Source organism: Saccopteryx bilineata, chromosome 1, assembly GCF_036850765.1.
Source record: "Saccopteryx bilineata isolate mSacBil1 chromosome 1, mSacBil1_pri_phased_curated, whole genome shotgun sequence".
Lineage (NCBI taxonomy): Eukaryota > Metazoa > Chordata > Mammalia > Chiroptera > Emballonuridae > Saccopteryx > Saccopteryx bilineata.
In genome coordinates this window covers 227641561-227653743 of record NC_089490.1, presented here as the reverse complement: position 1 = coordinate 227653743, position 12183 = coordinate 227641561, and the positions used below count along the sequence as shown (strand labels likewise).

At 37.6% G+C, this 12183-nt stretch overlaps 1 protein-coding gene across 1 annotated transcript in view; it reads left to right on the top strand.

Annotated features, from left to right (window-relative positions):
• The window catches only part of DNAH14 (dynein axonemal heavy chain 14), a 207252-nt gene that overhangs the window by 89135 nt on the left and 105934 nt on the right, over positions 1 to 12183 (top strand). The window contains exons 32-36 of the mRNA XM_066252726.1: positions 354 to 540; positions 1337 to 1413; positions 2942 to 3113; positions 6324 to 6413; positions 8558 to 8689. Coding sequence (XP_066108823.1) covers positions 354 to 540; positions 1337 to 1413; positions 2942 to 3113; positions 6324 to 6413; positions 8558 to 8689 — 658 coding nt within the window. The remainder of the gene's footprint in view (positions 1 to 353; positions 541 to 1336; positions 1414 to 2941; positions 3114 to 6323; positions 6414 to 8557; positions 8690 to 12183) is intronic.

The window sequence follows — 12183 nt, the reverse complement described above, 5'->3', positions numbered from 1 at the left end:
AGAGGACACAGATAAACTGACAAGAATGGCAGAAGGAATAAGATATGGCAGCTGCAAGGGGTGGAGGCTGGGCAGATTCAGTAAATATCTGTTGATGGAATATTATGACAATGGTCCAGGGATTCAGAGGGAACTAATGTGATGTGTATTGTGGCAGGTGGCACAGGAAGAAAAGATCATAAGGTAGGAATCTCTGTGAGTACAATAGAAACCATTTTGTGAACTTGTTTTCAAATGAAGGTCGCATAGAAAGCCAATAGAATTATTTGGGGGAAAGTTACATTATGTGGTGCCTAGTTTGAAAAACTGAACTGTGGTGTTTTTGGTTTCTTTGTTTTTCTTGTCTTCTTAAGGTACAAAGGTCGAGTGGAACTCCCAGATAACTTAAAATCTCTCTTTCGCCCAGTGGCTATGATGACCCCCCATTATCAAATGATTGCTGAAATAATTCTGTTTTCAGTTGGTTTCAAATCTGCAAAATCACTCTCCAGGAAGCTCGTTAAACTTTACGAATTAGCCAACAAACAGCTCTCACAACAGGTAATGGCTTGATTTTCTCAAATATAGATGATTCTATAAAGTTTGTCTGGTATTGGTCCAGGAGCAACCTGGGAAAAGGATGGAGCTGGAATTCCTATCAGCACATCACATCTATGCCCCAACTTGGATGTAAGGCAACATGTGAAGTCAGTCCAGGCTCCGAACCTTTCCTCCAACATCTGGGGAGAGGATTTGAGTATCTGTCATTTTAAAATATAGACGGCTTTCTCCGTACAAAGAAGATGACATTTAGAGCCGTGGTTCTCAAACTTAATTGTGCATCAAAATAATTAGGAGTACTTGTTAAAAGACAGATTGCTGGGCCTTTTTGCCACCTTACTGATTATCTGGTGTAGGGATGGAGAATTTGCATTTCTAACAAGTGCTCATGTGTTCCTGATGCTACTGATCTGAGTCATAGTTTTTCTAAGATATGTCAGCTTAATGAGTATTTGTTTATAACCCAGAATGATTTGTACAACTAACCACAGTATTTCCAAAGCATTCTTCATTACAGTGTTCTCTCTATTCATCTCTCTATATCAGAAATTTTAATTCAGTTCTTAAAGCCTATAATACTTGTTCATTGTTCTTTAAGAAGGAGACTTTTAGGAGTACCAGTTTTGGAGAAAAGTAAGAGCATTGGAAGCAAAATTGAGGGTTTCTTGAATTCATATTACTGTTTCTCTTCATAGCAGAGATTAGTGATTTAACTATATACTCTTTACATTTATTGCCATATTACTTCATTTTTCCTTCAGAAACTTAATAACTTAAATATTTTAATGTATGATAGGATCATTATAATTTTGGCCTGAGGTCTCTGAAGACAATTATAATGATGTCTGGAAAGAAGAAACGGACGTTTAAATGGTCAGTTGAACTTTAATTTGTTAGGGCAAAGGGAATTCTACGACATTGAGAAAATAACTAAAATTTTAAGAAATGATAAGTAAGATAAAATAGGAAGCTCCCAGAGTGTCACAGTAAAATATAGTAGAGATTATTAAGAATATGAAAGAAGAAGGAAAAGAATGCACAAAATCCCTGGGCACCTTTCCCCCAAAGAGACTATTCTTTTAAAAATGTGCCTTAGCTTTACATAATAAAATACATAATGGAATGAAAGACCCCATGTAGAAAGGCAATAACTTAATGGGAAATGTAAAACCTATATGAATATTCCTATATGAGAACTATGTAAAACCCACATGAAGAAAACATTAAAACACAACCAAAAGACGCACATCAAAACATGAATAAATGAAATATACCACATACTTAACATCTTACAGAACTTAACATCATACAGAGTTAAATACTCTGAAAGTTAATTTATAAATGGAAATGCATCCCAGTGAAATACCAAAAGGTATTGTTTGTTTCTTTGTTTTTAATCAAGCTGATCCTAAAGTTTACATATGCAAAATAAACAAGACTATCCAGAAAAATGTTGAAAAATAAGAGCAGTAAAGGAAGGTTAGCGGTTTAAGGACTGAGACATACTATAAAGCTTCAGTAATTAGAATATTCTGGTGCTGGCTCATGAGTCAAAGGGCAAACCATTGGGAAAGAACAAGAGGTTTAGAAATAAGACTACATGTGTTGGGCTGTAATTTATGGTCATAAATTGGGAAGCATGAGTAGACTTTATAATGAATAGTTTTGGGAAAACTAAACAGCTGTCTGGATAAAGATCCAGTGGGAACGATGGTCGATATTACTTACCAGGATAAACTCAGAAAGGATTTTAAAAAGTATTAAAACTTTTAAATATAAAACATTTAAAATGAGAATATTTGAAGAAACATAATGTCCTTCATATCCTTGAATTGCAGAAGATTTTTAAACTATGACTCAAAATCTAGAAGCCATAAAAGTGAGTTTTTTTGAAGTCAAAAGACAAGTGACTAACTAGGAAAAAGATATTTGCAACTCATGACACAGTTAAATAACTCATCCTTGTAATATATAAAGATTTTCTAGAAAACTGGGCAAAGGACGTCATCACACAGTTCTCAGAAAATGAAACATAAAAGCTCTTTAAATAAATGCAAATCCACTCTAGAAATTTTTTAAATAAAGCATTGTTATTTTTCATTTGATATTAGCTTAAATTCATTTCTGTGATTTGCAGCTAAAAAACAACCTTACTGATACAATGCCCATCCCTGAATCAGTGAGTCGGACATGACATTACCTTGACTGTTCTAAGTCAGAGCCCTCCCTGGAGCGAGGGACCAGGTTAACCTCATCCAAACCACACACCTAGCTGCTTTGCAGTGAAGGGAAGGAGGAACAGATATTGGAATGGCCACCTCTAAAAATGAGTTTCAATAGCCTTTAATAACAGCAAAACACACTTACTAACTTGTTCTTTGTTTGTTTTCTATTGTTAAAGTAACACAAGTGACAATCTCTCTGAAACAGATGAAACTGGGATCATTATTGAAGCTCTAAGAGAAGCTAGCTTGCCAAAATTTCTGGCTGAAGATGTCCTACTTTTTGAAAAGATTATAGGGGATATTTTCCCTAAAGTGACAGTTGCGAAAGTAAATCAAATAGCCTTGGAGGTAATGGGACCTTTGAAATTTGTCATTGATGATTGAGATGTGGCGTATCTAATATTAGAAACTAGATGTGGATTAAAAATATTACAATGCTTCCCAAGACACGCTATTCATGTTGTAAATTGGGGGATAAAAATACTTGGAGATATAGTTTCCCCTTGGGGGAAAAAAGAGCTTTCACTGTTTTATGGATTAATGGAGGAGAGAATGAACTCCACTTTAGATAAGGAAGGTTGGTCGGTATTTTGTTCCCTAGTTATCTCATCTTTCAAATGGGAATAATATCTGCTCTTCCTACTTTAAAAGAGTGCTTTAAGAATCAAATTAGATCACAGTTATGAAAAAGACCTCAAAGTATAAATATTTTGTGACCATTAAAATTATGTATTATAATTTTAGAGCCCTTTATTTTTTCTCTCATATATACAATCTTATTGTTGGATTGCTTACTCTATCTAGTCAGTATGTCTTGTTACTATTGGATGGCCTCCTGCCACTTCCTGCATGCCAGTGCATTGCCATGTGGTCAGGAGGGTTGCTTTCCTAAAAACATAATGGTCAGGCCCTGGCCGGTTGGCTCAGCAGTAGAGCGTCGGCATGGCGTGCGGGGGACCTGGGTTCGATTCCCGGCCAGGGCACATAGGAGAAGCGCCCATTTGCTTCTCCACCCCCACTCCCTCCTTCCTCTCTGTCTCTCTCTTCCCCTCCCACAGCCAAGGCTCCATTGGAGCAAAGATGGCCCGGGCGCTGGGGATGGCTCCTTGGCCCCTGCCCCAGGCGCTAGAGTGGCTCTGGTTGCAGCAGAGCGACGCCCCGGAGGGGCAGAGCATCGCCCCCTGGTGGGCAGAGCGTCGCCCCTGGTGGGCATGCCAGGTGGATCCCGGTCGGGCGCATGCGGGAGTCTGTCTGACTGTCTCTCCCCGTTTCCAGCTTCAGAAGAAAAAAAAAAAAAAAACATAATGTTCATTCACATCAACAAAGCCACTGTTGGATCTGTGTCATCTGTGGCACAGACCCAAAGTAATTATCTTTGTACGTGGTGCCTTTCACAGTCTGGTCAGACCAACTTATCTTCCCAAGATGTCCTTTTTCCTTTCTCCATTCTTTCCTCTCCTCCATGTTTTTTCCACCGGGATTTTGGGTTTTTTGACTCTTCTTAGGCCCTTATCAAGCATCAGGCCATTAAGCCTATTGATTTCTTTCTCTGGGACCTTACCCATCTTTTAAAAATAATGTTTTAAAATTTGTTTCAGGAAATATAATTTAAACAGCTTTGTAATTGTTTGTTCTTTAAATACAACTAATAAGCTATGTGTATAACTTTATACTCAATGAGCACAGAATGTATATTATTTTCGAGTACACATGAAACTCTTACCAAAAAAACCTGACCATTATTTAGGTTAGGTGGGAAGGTTTGGAAGACTTTCCCCTTGAAAACCATCTAGACCAGGGGTAGTTAACCATTTTATACCTACTGCCCACTTTTGTATCTCTGTTAGTAGTAATATTTTCTAACCTCCCACCGGTTCCACAGTAATGGTGATTTATAAAAAAGGGAAGTAACTTTACTTTATAAAATTTATAAAGCAGAGTTACAGCAAGTTAAAGCATATAATAATAATTACTTACCAAGTACTTTATGTCGGATTTTCACTGTTTGGCAAAATAAATCTTTATAAAACAACTTACTATAGTTAAATCTATCTTTTTATTTATACTTTGGTTGCTCCACTACTGCCCACCATGAAAGCTGGAACACCCACTAGTGGGTGGTAGGGACCAGGTTGACTACCACTGCTCTAGACCATGAGTGTTATGACAATGTGGCTCTTTCATGGTTCCAGTCCGTGTGCAGAGTCTATATCTCTGCTAGAATCCAGTTAGTTAAATTAGACATGACCAGTCATTTATAGCATACCCACATAAGAATATGCATTATTAAAGATACACTCACTCTGTAGGTGTGCTGTTCACACTTGTGTATTTTGAGCTGCAAGAATCTGAATTGCATGCAATAAGCAGTGGGAATCTATGCAATTTAATTCACATTTCTGCCTCAAACCATATCCAAAATGTGTGTGGGTCATTAACTCAGACCAACCAAAAGGTTGAAGGAGAAGTACTGAAACCACATCATGGAATTAGAACTACGTATATTGTTATGCAGTTGACTCCAAGGAACATCGTACACAGCCGTAAGTACTTTACAATAGGATTATCGTTTTTGTTTGTTTTTTCAAAACCTTCCGAGGTAAGGACTTCATGAATACCCTTAGCTAGGTGGGACGACCTGTCAGAATATCTCTTCTTTATTTAGTCCAATTCTACTGATCTGCTCATCCCATGATGTCCCAATTCCACACCTGGGAGACTTCTCACCTGTGTCCAGGCAAGTATCCAGGCTTATTAACAGCAGAGAATCCCAGCCTCTCCATCTGAAGCTGCTGGAAGAGGAGGCCTTACGTGGGCAGGCTCATGAATTTCATGAGACATCTCACTATGAGAACAACTTTTTCTCCACTGGCACCGTCCTGCTGAGTTCCATCCCTCCTTCATCTGTTTCTTTGTCCCGCTGTAGGCATTCAGGGAATGAGAGAGCAGGTGGGCAGGGTTGGTGATTAAAAAACGATAAATCGCCTTTTTTCTGGAGGCATAGTTACCAATTGTATTCACACTGAAAGAAACACTTTAGAAGAAAGCATAGCTGCCCTCATAATTTCTGTGATGAAATACTAAGTATCTTCTAAGGTACACCATTTTCTGGGATGTTCTAATGTCTAATGTATAACCACATCAAGGGTACAATTTTTAAAATTTTACTTGCTATCTTAGAATATTTTTAACTTTGAAATGTTAAAATAATCGTTACAAAATTAAAAACCTAACTTAAGGGTGATTAAACAGACACAAAGATGTTGAATCTTTGACATTTTCTTTTACTATAGGTTAAACAAGTACTATGGTAACAGCTAGTTCTTAAATATATCTTAAAGCAAGAGTTCTTAAATTTGGGGAAGGTCTGTGAACATCAAATTTGGATATACTGTGTTGTGGGTGGAAAGGAGATTTTCGTTCTCAGGTTGATGAGCTAAAAATTAAGATTATTATCTTACAGTACAGTATTTGGTACCTAGCTGAGAGAGATTTTGTAGGATAACATACCAAGAGTGCGATTTGCCATGCATTTTAAATTACTGTATTTTCCCTTAGAAAATAATATCTGTTGCAACACAACAGTTGGGCTTACAACAATGGCCAGCTCAGAAAGAGAAAATCATACAGTTTTATAATCAACTTCAGGTAAGTGTAGAATGCCATGTTAGCAATTCTTTGCTCCTGGCTTTTAATAGGTATAATCAAGGAGAGAAATGCAATCATACTAAAAGAGAGCTGTTGTCATATTCTTCAAAGTAAAGTGGTTTATCGGTTAACTGTTTACCTGTACTTTATTTTACCTTTCGTTGTAGCTCAACAAATTACTCTTTCCCACCTTTGTCCCTTTAATTCATAATTGTAAAAAAATCCTACCAACATGGTATAAAATGTTTAGCACTCCACTGCTATTCCTTCTTCAGACTATGCTTTTCCCTGATTACTAGTAAAATTGTACATCCTTTTATATGTTTATTAACCTTTTGAGTTTTCTGTGCATTGCTGGATTATGTAATGTACTTATTTTTCAATTGGGTTGTTTGTCTTTTTCTTAGTAAATGTATAATAGACTTTTCATTATACACTTTTATATGCTATTTCTTTATCACTTGTATGCATTGCAAATAAATTCTCTGAGTCTTGGTGTTTTAGAAATGTTTATGGTGTTCGGGTGTGCAGGAGACATTGTTAATGCAGTAAAATTTATTGATCTTTTTGTAATGGTTTGTGTTTTTGTGTACTGTTTTTAGAAATCAGTTCTCTCTCATAAGGACATTTTCTAAATTTTTTTCTAAAAGTCTTAGATATCTGCATTTTTTATTTTTGTCTGAAATTTATTTTTCTTTAAGATATTAGGTAGTGATCTGTTTTTGCCAAATGGATAACCAATTTTCCCAGACTTTTTTCTCACTAAAATGCTATTTGTCACATACCAAGTTTTTATATCTAATAGGTTGGATTTCTTTATTGATTTCTTCTACATTGTATTCTTTTGGTCTATATCTCTACCTTTATTACACCACACAGTCTTATTAATTAACATAGCTTTACAGGAGGTCTTTAGATCTGGTGGTACCAATTATAACAGGGGATAAAGTTGTCCCTGACCCTCTTACAGCCCCTGGCTGAGTCTGAAGGTTGAGTCTGAAGGTTAAACTGACAAAGACAGGTTTACAAGAGAAAAGCATACAACTTCACTTAACTTTTCCATGTACATAGGAGCCTTCACAAAAGAATGAAGTCCCAAAGAAGTGACCATATCAGTAAGCTTTGATATCTTTTAAACAAAGAAATAATAAATTTTTGATGAATTGCCTAGACACAGGGGTTTAGACTATGGATAATGAATAGTGAATAAATAGCTAGAAAGATAGGGTTGGTTTAATAAGGTTTCTTTATACAGTTTTATCAGCCCCAAATTCTCTGTCTCTGGTGATAATAATGTCTTCTTCCCTATACAGGGAAGTGTCTTTCACCTGGGAGTTTTGTTTATTTTAAGTGCATATTTGAGCAAACATCAATTTCAGTAGAGCGGCACCAAACAGAAGTGGTTGAGAGTGCTCTCAATTGTGATTTTATTTTGCCTTTCATTTCCTATTGGTAAGGTTGCATATTTACACAACTAATGATGAGCCATTTATACCACTAATTAGTTATTCACCTATTTTTTTCAATTACAATTTACATTCAGTATTATTATTCTGTATTAGTTTAAGATGTACAGCAAAGTGGTAATAAAATCATGCACTTTGCAGAGGGGTCCCCCTGCTGCTCCAAGTACCCACCTAGCCTCACCTCTTTATCGTGATATTCTTGACTATATTCTCTATGCTGTAATCTACATCTCTCTGGCTTGTTTTCTGCATCTACCAATTTGTACTGTTTAATCTCTTCACCTTTTTCACCCAGCCCCTCACTCCCCTTCCACCTGACAGCTGTCAGTCTCTGTATCTGCGAGTCTGTTTCTATTTTGTGTTTTATTAGATTCCACATATAAGTGTAATCATATAGTACTTGTCTTTCTCTGACTGACTCATTTCACTTAGCGTCATACCCCCTAGGTCCATTCATGCTGTCACAAAAAGTAGGATTTTAAAATTAGATTTCTGGTGATTTTAACATTAGCCTAGTCAATAAAAACAACCCTGATTACAATAGATCAAACAATAATTTGAAAAAAGGGCTTGTGGATATAGTTAGAGATGTATCTGTAAATAAGAACCTTCAAGTTTCAGCTTAGCTGGACCATTAGGAAACCAGAATTACACCATGAATCTGCAATTTTATTTTAGGCTTGTGTTGGTGTGATGTTAGTGGGCCCAACAGGTGGAGGAAAGACAACAGTAAGAAGAATTTCAGAAAGAGCATTAATGCTATCCCCAGTTGAAAATTTATTAACTGAAGAAAGGACTTCTATTCCACAGGTAAATGTTCTTATAAAATAAAATGTTTCTGTACTGATTCAGATCTTATTTTATACTTCAGTTACATTTTATGTTCTCTTTACATAAGTTGTTCTGTACTTGTTAAATTTATTGCTAGGAATTCTATGTTTAGGCATCATTTGTAGTGAATGGGATTTTTGTTTTTAATCTCAAACTGTAATTGCTAGTTTAAAAATAAAAAACTATTGACCTATTGGGTTTCAGCAGTGGTGAAGACAGAAATCCTTGCCCTATACCTGATTTTAGGGGGAAAGCTTTTAGTTTTTTTCCATTGAGTGTGATGTTAGCTATGAGTTTTTCATAAATACACCTCATATTAAGAGAGTTCTCGCCCTGGCCGGTTGGCTCAGCGGTAGAGCATCAGCTTAGCGTGCGGAGGACCCGGGTTCAATTCCCGGCCAGGGCACACAGGAGAAGCGCCCATTTGCTTCTCCACCCCTCCCCCTCTCCTTCCTCTCTGTCTCTCTCTTCCCCTCCCGCAGCCAAGGCTCCATTGGAGCAAAGATGGCCCGGGCGCTGGGGATGGCTCTGTGGCCTCTGCCTCAGGCGCTAGAGTGGCTCTGGTTGCAACATGGCGACGCCCAGGATGGGCAGAGCATCGCCCCCTGGTGGGCAGAGCGTCGCCCCATGGTGGGCGTGCGGGGTGGATCCCGGTCGGGCGCATGTGGGAGTCTGTCTGACTGTCTCTCCCTGTTTCCAGCTTCAGAAAAATGCAAAAAAAAAAGAGAGAGAGAGAGAGAGAATTCTCTTCTATTCCTATGTGCTGAATGTTTTTATCATGCAAGAGTATGACATTTTATCAAATATTTTTTCTATATACATATTTATGGTAATATGGTTTATTTTCTTTGTTTTAGTACACTGATCTATTTTCTTATGTTGAACCACCCTTGCATTCCTGGGATAAATTTCACTTGGTCATGATGTATAATCCTTTAAAGGTGCTGTTGGGTTCAGTTTGCTAGGACTTTTTTGAGGATTTTTGCATCTATATTAAGGAATATTGGTCCATAGTTTTTATTTCTTGTGGTATCTTTGTCCGAGTTTGGTGTCAGGGTCATGATGCCCTTGTAGAAATGTGTTAGGAAGTGGTCTCTCCTCCATTTTTTGCAAGAGTTTGAGGAGGATTGGTGTTAATTCTTGTTTAAATGTTTGTTAGAATTTATTTGCCACCTGTGTTTGGACTTCTTTATTTGTTGAAGGTTTTTGATTACTGATTCAGTGTCTAATTTTTACAGATCTGTTAAGATTGTCTATTCCTTGTTCTTTCTAGGAATTTATCTAAATTATATAATTTGTCGGCATGCAATCCATAGTGTTTTCTTACAAACCCGTTAAATTCTGTACAGCAGTAATATCCATTCTTTTATTTCTGGTATGATTTATTTGTGCCTTTTCTATATTTTTCTCAGTCAGTCTGGCTGTTTGTTGCTTTTGTTGGTCTTTTCAACCAACATTTGGTCTCATTGGTTTTCTCTATTGTTTTTCTGTTTACTATTTTGTTTATTTTTTCTTTAACATTTCTTTTTCTCTGTTTGGGTTTTAGTTTGCTCTTTTTCTAGTTCTTTATGATATAAAATTAAACTGTCGATTTGAGATTTCTTACCTTTTTTTTTTTTTTTTTTTTTTTTTTATTTTTCTGAAGCTGGAAACAGGGAGAGACAGTCAGACAGACTCTCGCATGCGCCCGACCGGGATCCACCCGGCACGCCCACCAGGGGCGATGTTCTGCCCACCAGGAAGCAATGCTCTGCCCCTCCGGGGCGTCGCTCTGCCATGACCAGAGCCACTCTAGCGCCTGGGGCAGAGGCCAAGGAGCCATGCCCAGCGCCCGGGCCATCTTTGCTCCAATGGAACCTTGGCTGCAGGAGGAGAAGAGAGAGACAGAGAGGAAAGGGGGGGTGTGGAGAAGCAAATGGGCGCTTCTCCTATGTGCCCTGGCCGGAATCGAACCCAGGTCCCCCACACGCCAGGCCGATGCTCTATCGCTGAGCCAACTGGCCAGGGCCTCTTTCTTACCTTTTAATGTGGTGTTTTCATTTTCATTTATCTCAATTCCCTAGCTTTTTTATTTTTAGACCCATTAGTTGTTTAAGAGTATATTGTTTAATTTTCAAACACTTGAAAATTTTTCTTCTGTTATTGATTTCTAGTTTCATTCCATTGTGATTAAAGAGATACTTGGTTTCAGTATTATAAAATTTATTGAGAGTTGTCTAATAACTGCTTCTCGGCCTGGGTAATTTCAACAGCCCTATCTCCAAATTGCTTATCCTTTTTTCTGCCTGCTGAAATTTACTGGTTCAGTGCCTCTGTTGAGTTTTTTATTTCAGCTATTGTATTTTCATCTCTATAATTTCTATTTGGTTTCTTTTTATAATTTCTCTCTTTTCATTTATATTTCCTCCTTGTTCTCATATCATTTTTCTTATCTCTTAGTTCTTTGGCCATGATTTCCTTCGTCTCTTTGTGACTATTTAAGACAGTTAAAGATTTTTATTTAGTATGTCCACTGCTGGCGCTTCCTCAAGGATGGTTTCTCTCAGTTGACTTTGTTCCTTTGAATGGACCAGATTTTCATGTGTCTTTGTATACCTTCGGATTAATTGTTGAAAATTGGACATTTTTGTATGCTTTCAGATTAATTCCTGAAAATTGAACATTTGTTTAAAAAGCCCCCTTTCCTTATCTTACTCACCTGTTGTATGCTGGGGTAGTTCTTCACTGGTGAGGTAGACCTATTCTGAACCCAGGGATGAGTCGGAGATAAAAATGTAGTGTCTTCTCAGGTCTCCTCTGTGCCTTCACTTTGGGCCTGTGAGTGGCTTTCATGAATCCTCTCTATCTACCGCTACTTTTGAATGTCTTCATTTCCCAACAGTTCCTGTCCTGTCTTCTCCCTAAGGTCTTAGATGGTCTAATATATGTATATCTCCATTTATGACCTCTTATCTTGGACTTCTATGGGTCTGTAGTCTTCCTGAAGTTTTTACAAAACTGTCTCCCACCTTTTCCAACTGAAATTCGAGAGAGGTGACATAGACCCCAGTTGTTCAGGGAGCCCCACATGGTATGTTGCGAATAAGGTCGCTTGAGTGCCAACTCTGACCTGAAGCTCGAACCTGCATCCTACTCCCTCACTTCTGCACTCAGCCTGGCTCCAGGCACACCACATCCTAGCTCATGCACTGTGTTCCTAGGTGAGGCACACCACACCCTAGCTCATGCACTGTGTTCCTAGGTGAGGCACAGTGGAATTTTGTTTTCATTATTTTTCTAGGATTTTTAAAATAATGATTTGAATATTATGAATAATTTTGATACATCCATTTTTATAGTTCCTTACAAGTTGCAACATTTACAGAGAATCTTTGGTATGAAAGACCTCTCCTAAACCCTTTGGTAATAACAGTGCAAGAAATTAAATAATTGTACCATAGTTAATGACTTTAAAAACCACACTGGATTTTTTT